This window comes from Saccostrea cucullata, unplaced genomic scaffold, assembly GCF_032062105.1.
Source record: "Saccostrea cucullata isolate Sc308-1 unplaced genomic scaffold, CSIRO_AGI_Scuc_v1 ctg8177, whole genome shotgun sequence".
Taxonomy (NCBI): domain Eukaryota; kingdom Metazoa; phylum Mollusca; class Bivalvia; order Ostreida; family Ostreidae; genus Saccostrea; species Saccostrea cuccullata.
Window position 1 is genome coordinate 1 of NW_026927366.1, and position 24,100 is coordinate 24,100.

Genomic DNA, 24,100 nt, shown 5'->3' on the forward strand with positions numbered 1-24,100 from the left:
TGGGGATACAGATGTGTGTTAAGCAATGTGAATCTTACAAAGGAGGGTGCAAATCTGTCAACTTTAACAGGGATCATCTAGTCTGTGAATTAAACACTTACAGTGCCACAGACAAACCGGACAACATGACCCAGGACTCGTCCAGTATTTACGTTCAGGTTAATCTGACGGAGGTGGGTACATGTTTGATTAATTGATAATATTTATTCATGTGTTATAGTGCTCTTTGATAACCATTTAATTCAAATACACTGTGTATGTATCTTTTATATTTGTATGTTTTCTTAAATATAAGGGAAGTTGACTAGTTCTCACCAAAGAGCATTGTTTCTCATTATTTTAATTGTATTTTCGAGGAACTGGTATTTAATTCTACAAGTGAGTATCCAATTTAACTATATCTCCCTTTCTAAGGACGTAATTCTTGAAAATGATCTCTCGTTTTTGAATATTACTAATATTCCCAACAACCAAAAATAATTCAAATCAAATTGTATACCATATTCATATTGCATTCTTTATAAAATCCTTACAAAGATACATGGAGGGTTCCAGTAAATGGCCTACCAAGTCTCTTTCTTTATTTCTCTTAAGGAGGCTGGGGGGTCAACAAATTAATCACAAATTAACCACCAGATTTAACTTATTTTTTTTTAGATATGGTATCTTAAGCTGTCAACTATCATTTGGCAAAGAAAAAATTCATACATTTTAGTATTAAAATTTGATCATTTTTGTATATCTTTATATGGAGCTCTTCTTTTAAAGGAGATTGAAATAGTATGAAAATGGCTGCCACCCCCCCCCCAGCCTCTTTAAAAATATTAATTGCAGTTAAGGAAAAACTTCAGGCGTACTTTGTAACAATATATTCGAGAAGGGATGTAAATGAAATGTGTAAACTCCAAGGATATTTAGGAAATTCAAAATCACACTATTTATTGAAATCCATAACATCTAAATTAACAAATGACTTTTCAAAACTTTGTGCAATAATCATCACTAAAAGTTAAAGTCCAGGCTTTTTGATATCATAGTCAGCTGCTTTTCTATAAATTTGGAACTCGAGTATTTTCTTACCTTGTCCTTGGTCATTTGCTAAATTCCTTTTTAAAAACTTAAAGAAATATTTCGATTGTACCCACAAGTACTTTGAAGTTGATATTACAACAGGTCAAAGTTTCTGGCTGACAATATCTATGTGGTTTTTGGAGACCAAGTCTTCCAACAATTTGTTGGAACGTCCATGGGTACCTATTCCTTACTCATATTGTTTATCCCTCAATCATTTTTAAATATGCATGTCTAATAATGTGAAACATAATCAAAGTCTTCAAAAAATAGTTTAGTTTTGATGGATAATCCTGGCAATTTATGCATATATGCCCTCTGGGTTTTTTTTTTTTAAGTTTATTCACGATATTTTATTTTTAAGTTTAAAACTGTACTTTGTTGAATTTTAAAGCAATACTGAACAATATGAATCTTTACTCACTTTTTGATGCTATTGTTATCTCTATCCGTGAATTTTTTTTAGCAGAGATGTATAATATATACATGTAGTTAAAAAAGACTTCGTTTTTCTTATGTTTATTTCTAAAATATATACTTTCAATCTGCTTTAATCGATTTCGTGCAATCATTAATAATTCTCATTTTTTAAACAGATAACGAAATGATACTGGCAGGCGCGTCGCCCAGTATAAAAAGGCGTCACTCCTTTGAGTCTATAACGGACACAGACTCAAGGAGTTCATTCGGTGCCCCTCGGATAATCCTTAGGGATATTAAACATATGTCATTTGTAAATTCATCAGATTCCCAGTTTTGGTATAAAACCAATTCATCATACCAAAAAATTGAAAGAATTTAAGGTTTCTATTACAGATATACAGCTCAACAAACTTTTTAAACTCACATGGTTTTTTGCGCAAATTAAGGTCACATTGTTATAATGCAAAAATTTTGTAATGTGACGACAAAATATATTTTAAAAATGATTTATAACTTAATTTTGATCATATCCCATTACTTTAAACATAATTCACACATAATAATTGGTAGGATTTTTATATGCTCTTGGATGATATAATCTGAGAGTTTCCAATTTTTTTTTCATTGTTTCTCGTCAAATGCAAACGTCTTTTTATCCGTTCATTTGAAAGCAAACTTTTGCCTTGCCTTAATACAGAAACAGTCCAATTGATGTTACTTCTGTATTTTTTGAACATTAATATAACACTGAGGCGCAAGATAATAGAAGTATTTATCATCTGTTCGATTGCTTTCAATGTTAAAAAGATGGCATTTTTTCAGGTTAACTTCCCTAAAATCTAGCATCATGAAAGACACCTTCCAACGCAAAATTTCAAAGTGTCAGACCATACATGTTAAAAAAAAATTTCTTTTCGATATTTACAAGTAACTTTGTTGAATAAACAATACTTTATTATCCTATCCTTTAACAAGATTTCTTTATGCTGTTTTGTCATTTTTCGGCTCCAAATTTCGACAAAACCAAGACAAGTATGGAAAATGTGCAAAGTACCTCGAAAAATAATAATCTTTAAGAAGTAAATTTGAACATTTTAACCAAATAGTATCAAAGAAAGTTCCATTAATTAATTTATAAAACCTATGATAGAATCATACACATTTAACATCATACAATTTATAAACAAATTTCCTTTTAGAACATTGACTTTTAAAACTTAAGATACTGATTTCAGAGAATGTGCACCTTTAACATGAAACAATTTAATACTATAAGGATTATGTCTCATATTGAAACTCGATAATTTTGAGCTTTATTGCAAGAAAAATGTGACCTTGATTTGTGCGAAAAACCATGTGAGTTTAAAAAGTGCATTGAGCTGTACATGTATCTAATAATTCATTTTCCGATCCCATGTTTTCTGTTTCAAAATGTTCTGTGAAAAACTGTAAAAACTGTGACATTTTGATAACTAACACTTCTTTCACCAGTAATCTTACTGGATAGGGCTTCTATACCAAAACTTTGGAAAATCTGAACTGCAAATCTACTAATGTTGTCTATGGAATAGAATGTACCCTGTGTGGACTCGTTTATATTGGTGAAACTAAAGGATCACTTAATGAAAGAATATCAGATCATCGATTTCAAATAAATCATGGGGGTCAGCAGCTTTTATACAAACATTTTGATTTACCTGACCATTCTATTTTGTCAATGAAAGTTAGAATTCTCGAAAAGATTTATCACCACACGAACAGTCCGTCAATGAGTACACCTTTCCGTAGACAACGAGAAGAATTTTGGATTAGAAAGCTAGGGACAGCCTTTCCCTATGGATGTAATGACAATGACGTAAGCGTACTCGTGGGCATCGGTCTTACAATAAACCTGTTATACACGATGTCTCTTTTGATTCATTACTACTTTATGTAAATCAACAGTTAGGTCTACATCATATTCGCACCAAACTTTACTCTGTCCCTTTAAAACTTTTAAATAGTCTTCTTGAAAAGGCCAAGGAAAGTCCAATTTTTGATTCCTCAGCACCAGAATATAGGCTCGGATCTGTGATTATGGATATTGCAAATCAAAGGCTTTTTAAACCTGCACGTTTTACTGAAGAAAATGCAGCTAATCCGTCTTTTCCTTAAATCTCAGTATGCCAATAAAGGAATTGAAGCGGTAAATATAAGTAATATTCTTAGTCACAAAAGGGTCCAGTCTTGTATTCCACCATATTTCAAGTTAAAGACTACACCTTGTATTTCCTATAAATATATATCGACCATTGCTTCCAAACTTCTCAATTACAGTAAAACTTTACATATGGCCTGGATTTTGAGTATCTGAAACATAATCCTCCATCGTGCTCATGTTCTTCTTCGCTCTATAACTATAGTCCTGCTGGACATGTTATTACAGGTGACGTAAATATACTTAATAACGAGGACCTTAGATCACATATTTTAAAAGGTCCTAAATATAGGGAACCTCGGTCCTTCAATTGGTGTCGGAATTTCATAAATATTATGGATTCTGTTGAAAATTACGCCAGACGATGGGCCAGATATGAAAAAGACGTTGACACCTTGTCAGAATGGATAAAATGTATCAGATCTATGCTGAAATCGCGAATTCAAAGATTGGGGGCAATATGAAAACCATCTATCCTTCTGTATTTTATAATCCAGAAGTGAAAAAAAGAATTTGATAGATTACGTGATCAGTACGTACTGGTCCCTGCTGACAAAGCAGGTAACAACATTTTCTTTGTTTGTAAGGCTCATTATATAAATTGTATTTTAGAAGATTTTGGATTTAATTCTTCAAGTGGTAATCCAACTTATACTCATAGTTCCCTTTCTAAGGAAGAAATTCTTCAAAATCATATGTCAGTTTTGAATATTTTTAATATCGCGAAGAACCAAAATGAATTTGAACTACCATATATATTGGATTCCGAAACTTCATAAAAATCCTCACAAAGAAAGATACATTGCGGGTTCCAGTAAATGTTCAACCAAGCCTTTTTCGTTACTCCTCAATAAAATATTGACTGTAGTGAAGGAAAAACTTCAAGAGTACTGTGCAACAATATATTCAAGAAGTGGTGTGAATCAGATGTGGATACTTAAAAATTCCAAAGAACTTTTGGACAATTTGAAATCAGAAGATTTTACCAAAATCAACAGCTTAAAAACTTACGACTTTTTAACTTTATACACCATTCCCCACGATAAATTGTAGTCCAGGCTTTTTGATATCATTGACAGCTGCTTTTTCAATAAAAATGGAACTCGTAATTTTACTTACCTCGTCATTGGTCATTTGCAAAATTATTTTGTTAAAACACATTCTGATTGCACACACAAGTACTCTGAAGTTGACATCAAAAAGATGCTTGAGTTTCTGATTGACAATATTTATGTGGTTTTTGGAGACCAGGTCTTCCAAAAATCTTTTGGAATTCGAATTGATACCAATTGCGCTCCGCTATTAGCAGACTTATTTTTGTATTCAGATGAAGCAGAATTTATGCAAAATTTCATGCATGAAAAGAAGAAAACACTTGCTGTGGCCTTCAACTCGACATTTAGATATATCGACGACGTATTGTCAATTAACAATGGTCATTTCCATTCCTACATCGATACGATATATCCTGGTGAGCTTGAGATAAAAGATACCACAGAGTCTGACACATCTGCTTCATAATTGGATAATTTACTTGAAAAAGACACTAATGGAAATCTAACAACCAAGCTCTATGATAAACATGATAACTTTTCTATCGTCAACTTCCCTTACCTATGCAGTAATATACCTTCATCACCTGCATACGGAGTTTACATATCTCAGTTGATTCAATACGCTAGAGCATGCTCTACGTATGAACAATTTCTAAAACGAGTTAATTTATTGACAAACAACTTGATGAAACAAGACTATCAGCAGTCTCGTTTAAAGTCATCATTTCGTAAGTTCTATGGTCGATACCATGACCTTGTCAGCAAATACAATTTATCATTGAGTCAAATGCTGGCTGATGTTTTTCATACTAATTGTTAATCCATTATTTATACAATGAATTGACGACGGATTTTTCCGTTATTCCCCGATCATGACAAGGAGCACACGGCGGGTGTGACTGGTCGGCAGGGGATGCTCACTCCTCCATGGCACATGATCCCATCTCTGCTGTTTTGGAGGTCCGTGTTTGCTCTGCTCCTATTTTGTATTGTTTTATGGACTTTGATATTGAGTACTGTTTGTTATCTCCATATCCTTCATTAAAACTAAAGTAAGCGCAAAAATTCGCCCTCGTGCTTTTAAAGTGAAATATTTTAATTTTCAAAATCAAAGAACCATTCATTTTTCTTTTTATTATTTTACACGTAGAACAAGTTACGGTTCATTCGCTTTTTCAATTAAAAGAGTCATAACATCCTATAAATAATCAAAATAGCACGGTCTCTGCCATACAAGTTTTTACTGTTTATCGGTGAAAAGTCGACAACTTTGAATAGCCCTACAAATGATATGCTACTATATATAGCCTGTCTGTAAAAAAAAAATTCATAACCACACACGGTAAAAAAATGTACTTGGCTCAAGTAATGGTTTGGGAGAAGGTTCTAACATTGAGACTCATTTCAACTTTAAACATACAATGAATTTAAAGAGATTTTGAATTTGGGTGTATGTATATGCACACCAGGTAAACCAACTTTTATTTTCCCCAGTGATAAATTTACCTAACGTTACTCAACAATTTCGGATTAAATATTAATAATCTTGTATATGATGGAAATGATGGCGGTTTAATTGTCCTCTTCTTCGTTTGATATTTAGTGGACCATTTATTAACAAGAGACTTTGTTTATCGATCTGACAGTTTCAATTAACTTTGATCTGAACAATACTTATTTTAGAAATAAATTTAGAGTTAGAGGAAGACAGACTACTTGTAAAGAGATCAAGGCAACAATACAATCGAATGAGCTAATCCCTATCTAAAGACAGCTGAAACAATGCGTATGGCTTTCGTTTCTTGTCTCAGAAGTCATGTGGAAAGGTATTTGTGTAGTCAGCATAGATCTTCCTTTTAAGGACAGCGGAAGCAAGGAGTATGGTTTCTGGACTAAGAAGTCATCTTCAAAAGATGATATGACAAACAAGGCTTTTTTTTTAAATACGACATACTTTATTTAACTAATATTTTAATAAAAATACATGTATAATAAATGAATATGCCAAAAGCATATAAAAAATTAATAAAACACAGCGAAATGAAAACGAATGTCTGGTTTGTGATTTTGAAAAAATCAAGGAATACATATAGCATTTTAAGCTTTGAACACATTATTGAACATCCATGTTTCATTGTTACAGCCTGGGTTATATACATAATATAATGTACAAAATACTGAGTATAATGGCGTAACAATTGGCATGGAAAGCATCAGCATTTGACTATAAATATGATCAAGTGTATTTTCTGACAAAATCATTGTATCGACCATACATAGAACTTACGAAATGATGACTTTTGAAGAGATTGTTGAATTCTTGTTTCATCAACTTCTGTGTGAATAAATTACCTCGCTTTAGAAATTTTTCATACGTTGGTCATGCTCTTGCGTACTAAGTATGGAACCGACTGAGAGATATAAAAACCGCATGGAGGTGATTAAGGTATATCGATGACGATTAAAAAAAATAAAATCAAAACGTTCATTATAAAGCTTGGTTGTTAAATTACCATTTACTTCTTTTTCAAGTAAAATATCCAGATATGACACAAATGTGTCAGACTCTGTCGTATCATTTATTTCAAGCTCACTGGGATATATCATATCGACACGAGATTGTCATAGAATTAATTATACATCAATCATAAGCCAATGGGTGGTCAATAATTAAAAACCTTGTAATTTTTTCCATGACGATGAAATGAATTATTTTTATTGCACAAAACAAATACATTTGTTATTTTATAACAATTATGCATGTGGAGTTTCTGATGTATTCGTATATGAACAAAGCAAATAAAAGAAACATTTTTTTGAAAATGTAAGCAATCCTAATTATTGGTTTGAGTAAAGAATGACAAGTACTATATGTACTACTATAAAGTGTTCATTAAAAACAAAACCTCGATGGAAAGAAATCGAAACTTTTTAATCATCTTTATTCTTATAAAAGATTCATTTTAGGAGAAAATGTCAAGTTATGGGTTTACGGGATTGAATGGTTCAAATGTTTAATGTCGTACAAATCAATGTTAATCCGTCGAGATACGTATATATATATATATATATATAGAAAAATAATCCAGAGTTTGGAAAAGATGATCACATTTTATTCCAAAGCGCTTTCGCCATTCGGCTCTTCAGTGGATTTTGAATAACAATAGCAACATGACATGATAACGTCGTTATTATATCATGTTGCTATTGTTATTCAAAATCCACTGAAGAGCCGAATGGCGAAAGCGCTTTGGAATAAAATGTGATCATCTTTTCCAAACTCTGGATTATTTTTCTATATGTACATACCTATACCAAGGACATCTTGAATATATATATATATATATATATATATATATATATATATATATATATATATATATATATATATATATATATATATATATATATATATATATATATATATATATATATATATATATATATATATATATATATATATATATATATATATATATATATATATATATATATATATATATATATATATATATATATATATATATATATATATATATATATATATATAAAGCACTAAAAAACCAACAACACTGTATATCCTAAATGTCGGATCTACCAAGTAGATACAAGGTCACGGATGGAAATTTATATAAAGCACTAAAAATGACCAACGACACGAACAATAAAAACAATTTTTATTGTTCGTGTCGTTGGTCATTTTTAGTGCTTTATATATATATATATATATATATATATATATATATATATATATATATATATATATATATATATATATATATATATATATATATATATATATATATATATTCAATGCCTTTTTATCCACTACAGATTTAGAACTTCTCTTTCCAAATAACAATCTATTGATTTATTTAAGAAAAAATAAATTCTAGAACTTTACTGGTATAACAATTTAAAACACAAACATAAAAACATCTACTATTTACTTTTTATTACTCTGATTTCTGAAGGTCTCCGGAGAATGTGGTACATTTACTTGCACTCCTCTGCAAAGATGTGTCATCACACACTCCGGACCAAGGTGTTTACCGATAGGTATGTATACCTTTACTGAAAGGCAAGTAGCATATTACTGATAGATCAGTAGCCCATTGCTGAAAAGTAAGTAGAAAGTTTACTAATAGGTAAGCAGCCTTTAACTGACAGGTATATAAGTGATAAGAAGTTAGCCCATTAAGGATAGTAAGTAACTTACATGTATTACTGATTGAAAAGTAACCTATATCTGATAGGTAAGTAGCCTGTTACTGATAGGCACGTAGCCTCTTACACGTAGTCTAGTATAAGTGGAAATTTTAGCGAGACGCAAATTTAGCGATTTGTCCCTAAAAAGCGGTATTCTATTTTTAGCGAAATGTAATTTTAGCGATTTCAAAATGCTCATTAAAGAAGCTATTACAAATAAAACGCAATTAATTTTTAGCGATATTAAATTTAAGTGATCTCAGCACCCTCGCTAATAATGCCAAAACTAAATCCTTGCTAAAAATTCTGCTAATACGGTAGTCTAATACTGATAGTTACGCAGCCTATTTATGAAAAGTACGTAATCTATTACTGAAAGTAATAAATATCTCTCACTGATGGGTTTTTACCTATTACTATGGGTATTTTAACGCATAATTAAAAGGTAAGTAGTCCATTACTGATAGTTAGTAGCATATAAATGATAGTTTTTAAAACAATTATCGATAGGTACGTAGCCTTTTATTGATAGGTACATTAAGTAACCTATTTCTGATAGGTGAGTAGCTAATCACTGATAGGTAAGAATATTATTAATGACAGCAATTAGCCTATTACTGATAAATAAGTAGTTTTTGTGATAGGTACAGTGAGTAGCTATTACTGACAGATAAGTGTCTTATTAATGATAGGTAAGAAGCAATAACTGATAGGTATACGTGAAAAAAAGAAAACACTTGCTGTGGCCTTCAACTCGACATATAGATATATCTACGACGAATTTCCATTCCTATGTCGACACGATATATCCTGGTGAGCTTGAAATAAAAGATACCAGAGTCTGACAAATCTGCTTCATATTTGGATATTTTACTTGAAAAGACGTTAATGGTAATCTAACAACAAAGCTCTATGATAAACGTGATGACTTTAACTTTTTTATCGTCAGCTTCCCTTACTTATGCAGCAATATACCTTCATCACCTTCATCTCAGTTGATTTGATACACAAGAGCATGCTCTATGCACTAACAATTTCTAAAACGAGGTAAATTATTGACAAACAAGTTGATGAAACAAGAATATCAGCAGTCTCATTTTAAGTCATCATTTCGTAAGATCTATGGTCGATACAATGACCCTATCAGCAAATACAATTTATCATTGAGTCAAATGCTGATCGACGTTTTTCATATTTATTGTTAGTCCATTATTTATACACTGAATTGACGACGGATTTTCCGTTATTTCCCGATCATGACAAGGAGCGCACGGCGGGTGTGACCGGTCGGCAGGGGATGCTCACTCCTCCATATGGCACTTGATCCCACCTCTGATGTTTTGGAGGTTTGTGTTTGCTCTGTTCCTATTTTGTAATGTTTTATGGACTTTGATCTTGAATACTCTTCGTTATTTCCATATGTGTCATGAAGACTATTGATGAAAGGTACGTAGATTATTAATTATTGCTAGGTTTACACTTTTATATTTCTTAATAATCACGGATATCATTAAGAAAGTAAGTTTTTTTTATCTTTAAGCATAAATTTGACAGGCTAATCAATATGTAGGCCTGTATTGTAAATCTGTAGATGTGTTAGATTTCTCTAGTTTAGAAATGTTAAACGCATATCAATGAATATGTATGTATAAACAACCTTCTTTAATGAAGTATGATTTGCATAAAATAACAACATAAGTGTTACATGTATATACAGGCTAATGCCGTCTGATATTAGAGTTGACTGTGTATTATGACATTTGACAATATTGATGTTTGTAGGTTGTGAAGTGCCTAAAATAAAAAATGCTATTTATAAGGGTGGCATCCTGCTGTCCCGAAATTCAATGGAATGTAAGGCTGGATACAAGAGCTTAAGTCAGGTGTATTGTGAAGACCGAGGATTGGATAAGAATATCACTGCAGAGTTTAAATGCTGTGAGTTGTTTCCAGAAAAGTGACAATAAACAAAAAAAAACAATTTAAAGCAGTAAAACATAGGAAAAAATAAATATGATTTTCCTAAAGGTGGTCAGTTAATGGAGATCCCTTACCTTTTACGTCGTCAAAAATAATTACTGACCCTTTACCAGTATGAAAATAAGAAATCATAAAAATGATTTGCGAAACAAAAGATAACTTAATACCATTCTTTTCAAATTGTTTGACGTACTCTAGATAAGGAATCCTTGGGCTGGATACTGGTCTACCGAAGTCAGACTGGATTGAACACATCGGATTATTTCTCGTTTCTCTCTAACGGTACAGGCGATGAAACTAACGAGAATTTTGACGACGATCAATGTGCCACTACAATAAAGTCTCCAGTGTGTATTTCAGACTATAGAACATCACTTATTGACCAATGGGACTCGCTGAATATTTCACAAGTATGTTGCTAAATATCTGTCTTACATTTTAAGCTTTATACATTTTCATGATTGCAATCATATAAACATGATAAATGACATCAAGAGATATTTTGATTCTATTCATTAACGAATCAGCTAGATTCCTTTTTTTTTTTTACAACAAATTGTGAATCGTCTGAGTCTAATGTCTCTCATCAAATTAATAACTTTTAATCAAAATAGTTTGTTCATTAGGTATTATGTATTTCAATATAAACCCTAAGGAAATCATTGAAGACAGTATATACATGTACAATGAGCACTTGTCATAAAACAAGAATAATGAGTTTCATTGAAGCAGAACTTATGAGAATTCAGTTTAATGCAATTAATGTCGGCCTAATTATAATTGACAAATAGATTGCCTATTGATTCCGTCAATCCTTAATTGGACCACACCTGTAAAAGGTAATATTCATTACGGAAAATAATATCTCATCATTTGTGTTTTAAATATTTACTCAGTGAAGTGTTTCGGGAAAAAATGTTTGGAAATTTGGAAAAATTCAATAAGAAAAAAATCAATGTCTTTATGCTATTTTTTCTATTTTGTTAATAACTAACATATTTATTTGTTTGCCAATACTCTTTAATGTCAAACAAGTATCCTCCCCCCTCTGTGAACCACAAGTAAATCTTTTTAGTAAGACATTTGAATCAAAATGCTTAACAAATGTATGGAAGCAAGCTAATATTGTCTCAGTTTTAAAGGGTAAAGGTGCTTATAATTTTACGTGTAAATTACTATAGGTCAATTTTAGGAGGAAAAGGACAATTAACTAAAACGGAAACATGGGAAACACCTGCCGACATAGGTTTAAAATTTAAATAGAACCCATTTAAATTGTACAGATATTTAAAAATAATTTGCCTATAATCTTGCAAACAGTACCAGTTAGTAAAATTGACTTATAGTAATTAACTTTAAGTAAGGACTGCATGTACCGTTACCCTTTAAAACTGAGGTAATGTTAGCTTGCTTCCATACATTTTGTAAGCATTTTGATTCAAATGTCTTACTAAAAATATTTACTAGTGGTTCATAGATGGTGGAGAATACCTGGTACTTGTTTTAGGATTATTACTTTGATGAAAAAAAATTAGATTCAAATGACTGGAAAAAAAATTATATGTAAATGCTTGTTATCGGCTAAGAACGTACAGGTAAACTTCGGTATCTCGACATCGGATATGTCGACAACCTGGGATATGTCGACGTCCGTCCGCGGTCCCGGCATTATTCACTATATCAATGATTTGCAAAAACTCTGATATGTCGACCTCGGTAATGTCTATTACCCTGCTTATCTCGACGTATTTCACAGTCCCAATAGCAAAATTTACCTGGTTTATTTCGACATCGGGGCAATTTTCTGCTCTGCTTAAACTAATTGTTTGTCAGCTGGTCGCTCGTCACGCACGGACGACTTCGGCGTCTCTAATACGTTAATTGTTTAATATTCAGCTTGGGTAATATCATTGATAAATCATCACGATTCTGCGTAAATGTACAACCGTTTATTTATGTCGAATTCTAACAAAACCTAAATATTTATTGAAAAAAAAGCCACTGAAGTCACTGAATAACAATGACCAATACACACATTGAATTCAATTAAACTTAAAAATTGTAAAATGCATTCAACAGGAAGCAATCAAAACAACGACATGCACGACTTGCAACAGCCGTAATATGGTAACATCATGAAATTGATTAAATGTGCAATTCCAACTAAATTTGGGCTTGAAAATAAAATGAAAATTAATTATGAATGATTATGAAATGAAAAAGAAGTGAAATGAAATGATTTTAAAAATTTACGCATTAATTTTTGATCGGTATCTTGGAAGTCGACTTTGTGCCGTTCCGGTTTGGAGTTTATAGAGCGCATTTCGTATCAAACTTAAAAATTGTAAAATGCATTCAACAGGAAGCAATCAAAACAACGACATGCACGACTTGCAACAGCCGTAATATGGTAACATCATGAAATTGGTTAAATGTGCAATTCCAACTAAATTTGGGCTTGAAAATAAAATGAAAATTAATTATGAATGATTATGAATTGAAAAAGAAGTGAAATGAAATGATTTAAAAAATTTACGCATTAATTTTTGATCGGTATCTCGGAAGTCGACTTTGTACCGTTCCGGTTTGGAGTTTATAGAGCGCATTTCGTATCCTGTTCTGACAGAGCTAGTGGCACGCGGATCGAATGCTGAATGGAAAACGGTTTTTAGTAAAAATGAGAAGGTTTCGATAAAAAAGAAAGCATTTCATAAACAACATTTGGAATATATATTAACTTCTTAGATTTTCTAATAAATATAAAGGGATAGCTGAAACAAACGAGCTACAGTATAATTGAAGACGTGTAGGTAGTAACACGTCTGTTCAGTTTAAATCTATGGTTTTACTAAGCAGTAAAATTAAGGACGTCGATTCTCAACTCTGATATCTCGACACCTCGGATATCTCGACATTTTCCGACTGTTCCGTCGATGTCGAGATAACGAAGTTTACCTGTAGTAACATTTGCTAGAAAAGAGTGCATTAATAATAGTCTGTTTAAATAGCTTTTATTTGACCCATTTTAGAATACGATAGCATTGTCAGGGATAATGATGCACAATAACTTTCAAATCCTTTAGAAAATATTCATGTGAAAGCTGCCAGGCCGTAGGAAAAACTCATTCAGAGATGCTTTGTATTTAGAATTAGTTTGGGAACCATTTTATAAGAGAAGGGAAAGACAAAAACTCTTGTTATTTTATGTAATTGTGTATGGCATAACCCCTCTCTATTTGCAAGAAATTGTTCTTTCTTTGATGCCAACAAATCATAGTTATTATCTTAGAAAATTGGTAATTCTAATTTTGTCATACCTGAAGCATGGGTATCTTATATTTCAACAGTTTCCCGCCTTCTACTATTCAGTTGTAGAACAATTTACCATTAGAAACAAAATGTATTGAATCGTATTCAAGTTTTACGAGTACGAGGGCTGTTCGAAAAGTTCGTGGACGATGTCCATCTTCGTTATATTACCCAAGGGAAATTTAAAACAAGCACATTATAATATGTAAAAATATTTGTTTTGTTGATCTGTGGAGTTTTATTCCATTCGATTTAACACAAATAAATTTACTTCATTTTAAAATCAACATGTTTTGTACCCGCGGAGCACACAAAACGACAATGTAACGTCAATACATAGCGTCGAGAATTTATAACAGATACTATACTTATACATTTCATACAAAGTATTCCAATGCCCATTCATTAAATTCTTTTTCTAATACTTGACATTTATCTTTTAAATATTTATCTCATTGTATAATTTTCTTTGTTAAGGTTTTAATTTCTTTCAGTGCTTATCTCTGCTTTCACAGGATAAGCAACTCTGAAGCGCGTTTGTCTTTCATTTACGTATCATATTTTAAAGTTTTGTTCAGATGTTTACATAAAAAACGTTTTCTTCACAGGCCATCCTCATCCGATACAGAGTCTTTGTCACTCAAATATTGCCTGTACTATTTGTAAACACATGAACAACTCGCTTGTGACATAATTTATTGATTCCTTCAACATTTTTAGAGTTTATTCAGGATTTTTCCTGAGAAAAACACAAAATTGCTTCGGTATCTGCTGCTCCGTGACGTTATAAAACGTCTCGTTCTGGTCGTTTTCAATAAGGACTAATTATCTTCTCAAGTTGATTTCTTTTCAACAAAGCAAAATATGAAACCATAATTTGGTAATAGTATCGATGTAACAATTCTTAATCTGAATTTCTAGGTAGTTATTCGTTTTTCCTCTATTTTACAGAGAATATGACTATAGGCATTATTCATTGTTTTGTCTGTAACTGACTAAATTTTGACCTGCTCCACGATCCGATTTTTGCATTTTTACAATCTGGATAAATTTTTAATCAATAGTAATATTTTGTCAAAATTAATACATATCATTTGGATTTATTGCTAAAATATTTCTACCAAATTTGGATAACATATGACGTGAAATAAAAAAGATATGACAGTTGTCCACGAACTTTTCGAACAACCCTCGTATATCCTAAAGAAACCGCCTGGAGATAGAATAACGGACGTCAAGATCTTTAATTATGGTAATCGCAAGGAAAGCAATATATTAATATTGCATGTAGTTGAGTGTAACATTGAAAATTTTCAATTTTTTAAAATTATATTATACTGAATGTTTTATACAAAAATATCTGAACGACAATGATTTTTTTTTCCTTAGAATGCCCTGTCTATACTAATCAGAGAATAAAATAAGGAAATTGACGACGAATTTTTCCGTTATTTCCCGATCATGACAAGGAGCACACGGCGGGTGTGACAGGTCGGCAGGGGATGCTCACTCCTCCATGACACCTGATCCCACCTCCGATGTTTTGGAGGTTCCTGTTTGCTCTGCTCCTGTTTTTGTATTGCTTTATGGACTTTTGATCTTGAATACTATTCGTAATCTCCATATGTTTCACGATAGAAAACCCAAGCCATCCTCTGTGTTATAAGATTTTGTTGTAAGGTTGACATTTATGTCTTTTCTAGTAAAATGTCCAAAATGAAACAGATCGACTTTGTGGTGTCTTTTATTTGAATTCAAAAGGATATTTTTCCAATCAATGTAAAAATGAAAATAAATATTACAATATAATGTATTAGTTATTGATGCTCTTACATGTAATTTAAATGAAAGATGTGAAAATAACAAACAGTGATTAATCTAAAACAAAATCTACATGCAATAAAAATATGTGAACAGAGCATAAAAAACACGAACCCCTGGAAATTCGAGTTGTGTGATCAGATGCCCGGCATCCGCTGTAGACCAAGGTCACGTTCGTAATCAAGGAATTGCTAAAAAGGATTTCCATTTAATTATTTTTTGTGCAGTGAAACTCAACTTGAATTTACATAATTAAAAAAAGACCCTTAGTGATTTTGATCATAAAAAGATTCCTACTGATTTTTGATGTGTGTAATGGTTAGTGGCCAAGGTCATAAATATGTATACTGTCACGAACTGAATACTACTTCAAATTCATGTCTGTCTTTAAAGAATTCTTAAACCCCCCCCCCCCCCCCCAATGACAAGCATGACTAGCTAATTGTGGTTGCTACTAAACTGAAAATTTACCGTAGGCTCAAACACAGAAATGACAATTGAAAATAAATACAACAACTGAAATTTGATATGTTAAAAACATATTTTCTTATTTTTTTTTCGAAATGAATTTATCATAAAATAAGACATAACTGAAAATTCTATATCTTTTTCAAAGGTACGAGTCCAGTTGCACAAAAGTAGTACGACGGTTGCTGAAGTGGTTTTCAACGGGGCAAATACAACAAATATAAACTGGTTCTCTCCCGACCGAATCCTGTCAAGTTCTTGGTCTGATGTTACCCCAAACCAAACGTACAACTATTTCTCTATAGAAGGACACAGGAATGAGTTAGTATAGTCATAAACTACGTAAACTAAATGATGTCTATTGTGTTAGGATAAAAATTCATATTTTGTAAACAAAAAGTGCCGATTAAGTTAATATAACTGTTATAATAAAGGTTTTATTAAATGTAAAGTTTAAACTTATCTATAACTAACATGGTTGTCGAATAACATTGGTAATTTCCATTCCTAATATATCCTGGTGAGCTTGAGATAAAAGATATCACAGAGTCTGACACATCTCTTTCATACTTGGATATTTTACTTGAAAAAGACGTTAATGGCAATCTAACAACCTAGATCTATAATAAACGTGATGACTTTAACTTTTCTATCGTCAACTTCCCTTACTTATGCAGCAATATATACCTTCATCACCTGCATACGGAGTTTATATGTCTCAGTTGATTCGATACGCAAGAGCATGCTCTACGTATGAACAATTTCTAAAACGAGGTAAATTATTGACAAATAATTTGATGAGACAACAATATCAGCAGTCTCGTTTAAATTCATCTTTTCTTAAGTTGGTCGATACAATGACCTTGTCAGCAAATACAATTTATCATCGAGTCAAATGCTGACTGACGTTTTTCATACCAATTGTTAGTCCATTATTTATACACTGAATTGACGACGGATTTTTTCCATTATTTCACGATTATGACAAGAAGCACACGGCGGGTGTGACCGGTCGGCAGGGGATGCTCACTCCTCCATCGCACCTGATCCCACCTCTGATGTTTTAGAGGTCCATGTTTCCTCTGCTCCTGTTTTGTATTGTTTTATGGACTTTGATATTTAATAATGTTCATTATTTCCATATCCTTCATTTAAACTTTTAATATAACATATAACTATATACAAAGTAAAGATAATGATGTCTTTAATTTGACTAATTCGCATTGCATTTCCTCGTCGAAAATTAAAATTTCTTGAAGGAGAAAGTAGTTATTAAGGGATATTTCAATCCGTTTTTGTAATTAGTTAAGAAAAATAACAATAAAACAATGTGTTTACATGTATAATAAGTAATAATAATTATTATACATACAATATAATAATTTTTTTAGGAAAAATACAAAATAAACAATATGTTTTGATAATTATAACCTTAATAACTTTATTTTAACTTATGTAATGTTTTTGTTTATGTATGTAAATATGCTACAGATGTTAATAAAATAGGAATACTATTTTTGTTTATTTGATAAGCCCTAACCATGGTACCTGATTAGCACCCTTATCTTGGAAGTCTAATTAGTGTCCTAATTATGGTGCTTATCAGATGCCCTAAATGTATCAAGTGTCTTGACACCTAACAATGGTGCAGAGGCCCTAATACTTGGAGCCGATTGCCCTAACAGGGTGCCCTAATGATGGAGCCTAACGCCCTAACAGGTGCCCTAACGATGGAGCCTAATGCCCTAACTAGGTGCCCTAAATCACGTTAGGTGTCAGACAGGGTATATAAGGAGAGAGAGTTAGTGAGTTGATATACTTTGCTTGTACTGGATTGTAAACTACGTTTGGATATTATTAATACACTTGTTGAAACAAACTTTGTCGTTGTTCTGATGTTAGATCTATAAAGATCTAAAGTTCCTATATTATACACGGGATCCACAATATTTTGTGACGCGGGTAGAAACAAACACCCCATAGAGAGAAAAACGTCACACTTATAATATTCTATAAATCGGCCAAATTATTTGGGCCCCATGCCCCCCGCCCCCTTTCTTCTGTCATTGTTAATTGTCTTGTTATTGAATTTGACAATAAAACTTTCTGATCAGGTTAAAAGTTCATTGACCATCTACACTGTATGTCTTTTTTATTACAGCGACTATTGGAGAAATTTCCAGATATGGCGTAATTATGGCGGCTGTCCTAATGACGTATTTTGGATGGCGTCCTCGTTCTCTATTCCAGGAATCGGCGGCTGTCCGCAGGAACAGACCAGCACAAAACAATATTTCTATTGTCCAAGCACAACACAATGTAGTTTTGAAAATAGTACGTATGTAATATATAATCCCCTTCCTCTAAGGTTTCGATATCAAATGTTGTAATTTCAAGTGCATGTTCATTTATAAATTTCCATTCTAAATTTTGGATTCTTTACGAGAACATTACTACTTGTGAAGCTTATTTTTTAAGATTTCAAATTGTTTCATCATTTTAACTACTTATTTTTCAGACAGGGACATCGCTGACGTCATGACAATATCCATCAAGATATCTAATGGAGCCTGAGAGGGTTAAGATGAACAATGTATTATAGACTTTGACTGTAGAGTTCTGTTTTACCACAATTTTATTGAAATAAATTACATTTATATTAAAAGGTTTGACTTTTCAACACTTTATAAAGTTACGCACGGTGTTAGTAATGTAACACCAAAATGTTATGTGCCATATAGTAATTAAATGGCGTTTTCAACATACGTTCTTAGGTGGAAATTTATAATGAAATTAAATATACTATCTACAGCGACAAATTATTTTTTTAAATCTCTGACTTACTGCCTAAAATTTTTCAAAAATATATTTTTTTGATCAGTTACGCCATATATGGCTTTAAGTAATTAGAAATGCTCATTAAATATCTCTAAATTCACAAAGTATTTACCCACAGTATTTCTTCAATGTTAATCATTAAAATCAATGACATTATATAAAGAAAATAATCCATCTACATTGTCAATACATATGGTGAGACTGGTCGACGGGGGATGGTTACTTCTCATGGACTTTCCTCTGCAATTTCCCGGGGTCCGTATTTTGCGCCTTGTTCACAGATTTGTGATCATACCACATGTATTTTAGTTTAATTTCCAAAATTTCATATGAAAAGGGTGATGACAATGAACATTCATCGATCTCAAAAAAATACGTAAATAACACAAATCTGCTCAAAGAAAGCGTAAAACTACTCTCGAGGTGGGACTGAGTTTATCAGGGTTCCTAATCTTCACTTTTGTTCAATATATTCACACTTTTTCATTCTATTAAAAATACTTAACATTGATCCTAACATTTAGCCATCGAGACAAATAGCTATTCAAGAATAAATACATGTGCACTGTACATGTATAGTAACTATATATCAGGAGATTTGCATCACCAGGTCTCAGGATCATGAAACAGACTAGCTTAGACTTAAGTCAAATTTTTAATCGCCTGTAAAAAGTTTTATTTATTATTGAACATATCTCTAATTTTGCAGATAACTATGGAATGCCATATACGACAGCCAACTGCTGAATGCTTACTGCCAACTGCCACACATATTTGAATAAATTTTATTTTTATATTGATATTTATGTGAATTTAAAAAAAAAAAAAAAAAAAAAAAAAAAAAAAAAAAAAAAAAAAAAAAAAAAAAAGGCGCGGATCTAGAACATTTTTCCAAGAGGAAATTTATTTCGGTCGGGGAGAGGGGGGGTTCTCATGCGTCATACCTTCATGTCTATGACATTTTTTATACCAACTTAACACCAATCCGCGTTTTCGGGTGGAGGGGGGGTTTCTAAGGTCCCTTTTGATTTATTTTATACATTGAATAACTTTTAGTTGGTTTAGTTTGTGCATTAAATAACTTTACAAATTTCAGAGGGTGATCCGGACCTCTCTCTCTAGATGTGTGCATGTAAAACATAGCTTATTTGTAAAAACAAAGAGATATAAATGTTTGATCGGCGTTTTCTACGTCGAGGGTCTAAGGTCAATTTTAGTTTGTTTAGTTTATACATTAACCCATGACTGTACAAATTTTAACCCCACCCCCAAGATTTTTGCATGTGAAACATTATAACACACAGAGATATACATCTTTAATTTGAGGAAAGTTTTAACTATAGAATATAATGGAAAATATAAATTTATTTTCAAAACATCTTTATCTGCGAAACGACAAATCTTTTTTTTATTTTATTTTCTCTCTTCAAAGGTTTTGTTGGGGGGGGGGGGGGGGGGGGGCTACTTCTTTAAAGATTAAAAGCAGAAAATAGTCATTTTATTACCTATTTCAAATAAGAAAATAAATATAAAAATAAACAATATACTTTATCAATGGCATATATTGAATATTACATAAATTAAAAAATAATGGTCATTTAGTCAATTCAATTTTGACCTCTTGGAAAAAATGTCCTGGCACCGCACCTGTTTTTTTTTTTCTTTTTTTTTTTTTTTCTTTTTTTTTTTTTTTTTTTATTTTTTGCATTTAAAAAGTAACATTATATGGAATGCCATATACGATGCAGTTGGCAGTAAGCAGTTGGCTGTCGTATATGGCATTCCGTAGATGCACGTGTTTTATATCATGCAGATATGGAATGCCATATACGACAGCCAACTGCTTACTGCCAATTGCTGACTGCTTACTGTCAACTGTCAGCTGCTTACTGCCAACTGCCACACATATTTGAATAAATTTTATTTTCATATTGATATTTATGTAAATTAAAAAAAAAAAGGCGCGGATCTATAGGACATTTTTTCCAAGGGGGTCACTCTGTTAAAAAAAAAATCTAACCCAGAAATTTCTTGACAAGAAAAAAAGTACGTAAAGTCCTTTCCCAAATGTGAAAATTTATTTCGGCCCTGGAAAGGGGGTTCTTATGCGTCATACCTTCATGTGTATGACATTTTTCATACCAACTTAACACGAATCCACATTTTCGGTTGAGAGAGAGGGGGGGGGTCTAAGGTCCCTTTTAGTTGATTTATTTTATACATAAAATAACTTTTAGTTGGTTTAGTTTGTGCATTAAATGACTTTACAAATTTCAGAGGGGTGTTCCGGACCCTCTCTCTAGATCTATGCATGTAAAACATATTTTATTTGTACAAACAAAGAGATATAAATGTTTGATCGGCGTTTTCTAAGTGGAGGGTCCAAGGTCAGTTATACCGGTAGTTCGTTTAGTTTATTTAACGTATGACTGTACAAATTTTAAATGCCCCCCCCCCCCCCAGATCTATGCATGTGAAACTTTTTTTCCCCAACATTACCTTTACTATTGAAAATGTATATTGAAAGGATGGTTGCCCCCCACCACTTCTTACCATAGTATAATGATATTAAGGATATGTAGTATTGTGTGGGAAAAAAAATGTAAGTGAAAGGTAGTTGGCCTTAAAAAAAGTTAGCCCCCCCCCCCCCACACACACACACACACACACGAAATAGGATTTTCGAGTTTGGGCTATTTCCTTTTTTTATTTTGCTTGACAACTTTTTCAGGTAAGCAAAAAAAAATTTCCCTGGTTGCCCCCCCCCCCCCAACTTTCAAAAACGATGCTACGTGCCTGCATTATAACACACAGAGACATACATCTTTAATTTGAGGAAATTTTTAACTATAGAATATAATGGAAAACGGAAATTTATTTTCAAAACATCTTTCTCTGCGAAACGACAAATCTTTTTTATTATTATTCTCTCTTTGAAGGTTTTGTTGTCTCCGGGGGAGGGGGGGAGGGGGGCTTCTTTAAAGATTAAAAGCAGAAAATAGTCATTTTATTACCTATTTTAAATAGGAATATAAATAAAAAAAAAATAAACAATGTACTTTATCAACCGCATATATTGAATATTACATAAGATAAAACATACTGTTCATTTTATTCAATTTAGTTTTACCAGGGTGACCCCCTCGGAAAAAATGTCCTGGATCCGTGCCTTTTTCCCCCTTTTTTGTGAAAATTCATATAAATATCAATACAAATATAAAATTTATTCAAATATGTGTGGCAGTTGGCAGTAAGCAGCTGACAGTTGGCAGTAAGCAGTCAGCAGTTGGCAGTAAGCAGTTGGCTGTCGTATATGGCATTCCATACGCAGAAACTCTTGAAAATTATTAAGGTCTTCCGTTTCCAACGGAAGACCTTCTACTGATTCTGAAGATTAAGATTATTCTTATTATTCTTTTTTTTTTTTTCTTCCTAGACGCCAACTTTGAGGCCTCGTATCTCGCTCATTTTTTAATGGATTTTGTTCAAATTTTCAGACATTATAGACGGTAATAAACTCTATCAGAATGTTGTCAATAATTTCAAAAAGTCACTTCCGGTTTTGAGTTATTTCCCTTTAAACGAAAAATTATAGGCTTTCATTTCCAGACAAAGGCTCAGAGACCACTAGAACTGGAGCAGAAATTTTACTGGTTTTTGATAACAGAAGGATTGAAGTTGTGCACATCGGTTTTTGTTTTTCGATTTCTCTATTCAAAATGGTGATATACAAGGGTCAAAAAATAGAACGCCTAAAAGAGCGAAAATTTACACATGTTTTCCTTTTTATCTTGAAAACTAAAAATATTTTGTTAAGACATGTTGAACAAAAGTTGTGCATAATTGCAAGGGCTTTCATGTAATACTAAAGAAAAGGGGCTGGCCCCTAAAATAAGGGATCTCTGGAGCTTGAAAGTTTTTGCTTTATAACTCAAAAACGGTAAATATTTCGATCTAGATATATCGAGCAAAATTGTTCTTTAACATCCTTTTGATCTGATAGGAATGTTTATTTGTTCGAATATACCGGGGTTATTGCATAATATGCAGTCGAAAGCAGGTCAGGTAAACATGTAGCGTTTTTATTCGGCAAGTAAATATGACCTCATCATGTGTATAACTTGCTGTAAATAATATACCCTACGGTATTTTATGTTGATTTTCTTCAAAATCAGGTTTTAAACGTGTTTTATGATTAACTATTAAATCATGTATTACAACTACTTTTTCTATTTTTCTTTATAAAATTTAATTAGTTTTATAGTGAACACGTCTTTAAAAGCGGAAGATATAAAATCTACCTTTCTACGTTTATCATTGTAACAAACTATATAATTAATCTTAAACTTTATACATTGAATAATTCACGATCATTAGTTGTATACATATTACTATCCCATTGTTCAGCGAGATGTTTTACAGTTATGTAATCAAAGCCGCAAATCCCACGCTGTCGATCTACATGTAGGTCACGAGTGTACCAGGCACCTGTGGACATAAACAAAGCAAGTGTTTGTGATTGTATTACACCATTGTGTAGAAAGACCTAACAATTAATAGAAAACTGTGTTTTTAATTACATCGCGTTTCAATAAGATTATTTTACCCATCTTTCATATTTAATCGTAATTCCAAACACTGGTGCATAAAATCATTTTGAACTGTGTTCGCTTTCTTTGGCCTGTTCTCGCAAAATAAACAAGCAAGTGTTTGTGATTGTATTAGACCA

The 24,100-nt window shown here is 32.1% G+C and overlaps 1 protein-coding gene across 1 annotated transcript; it reads left to right on the forward strand.

Moving 5' to 3' along the window:
- Positions 1 to 11: 11 nt before the first annotated feature.
- LOC134274240 (uncharacterized) lies at positions 12 to 19,107 on the forward strand. The gene is made up of 7 exons (XM_062756502.1): positions 12 to 173; positions 8,721 to 8,805; positions 10,738 to 10,893; positions 11,134 to 11,345; positions 16,682 to 16,854; positions 18,695 to 18,867; positions 19,052 to 19,107. Exons 1-7 carry the CDS (start codon positions 12 to 14, stop codon positions 19,105 to 19,107), a joined length of 1,017 nt encoding a protein of 338 aa, XP_062612486.1.
- Positions 19,108 to 24,100: the final 4,993 nt, after the last annotated feature.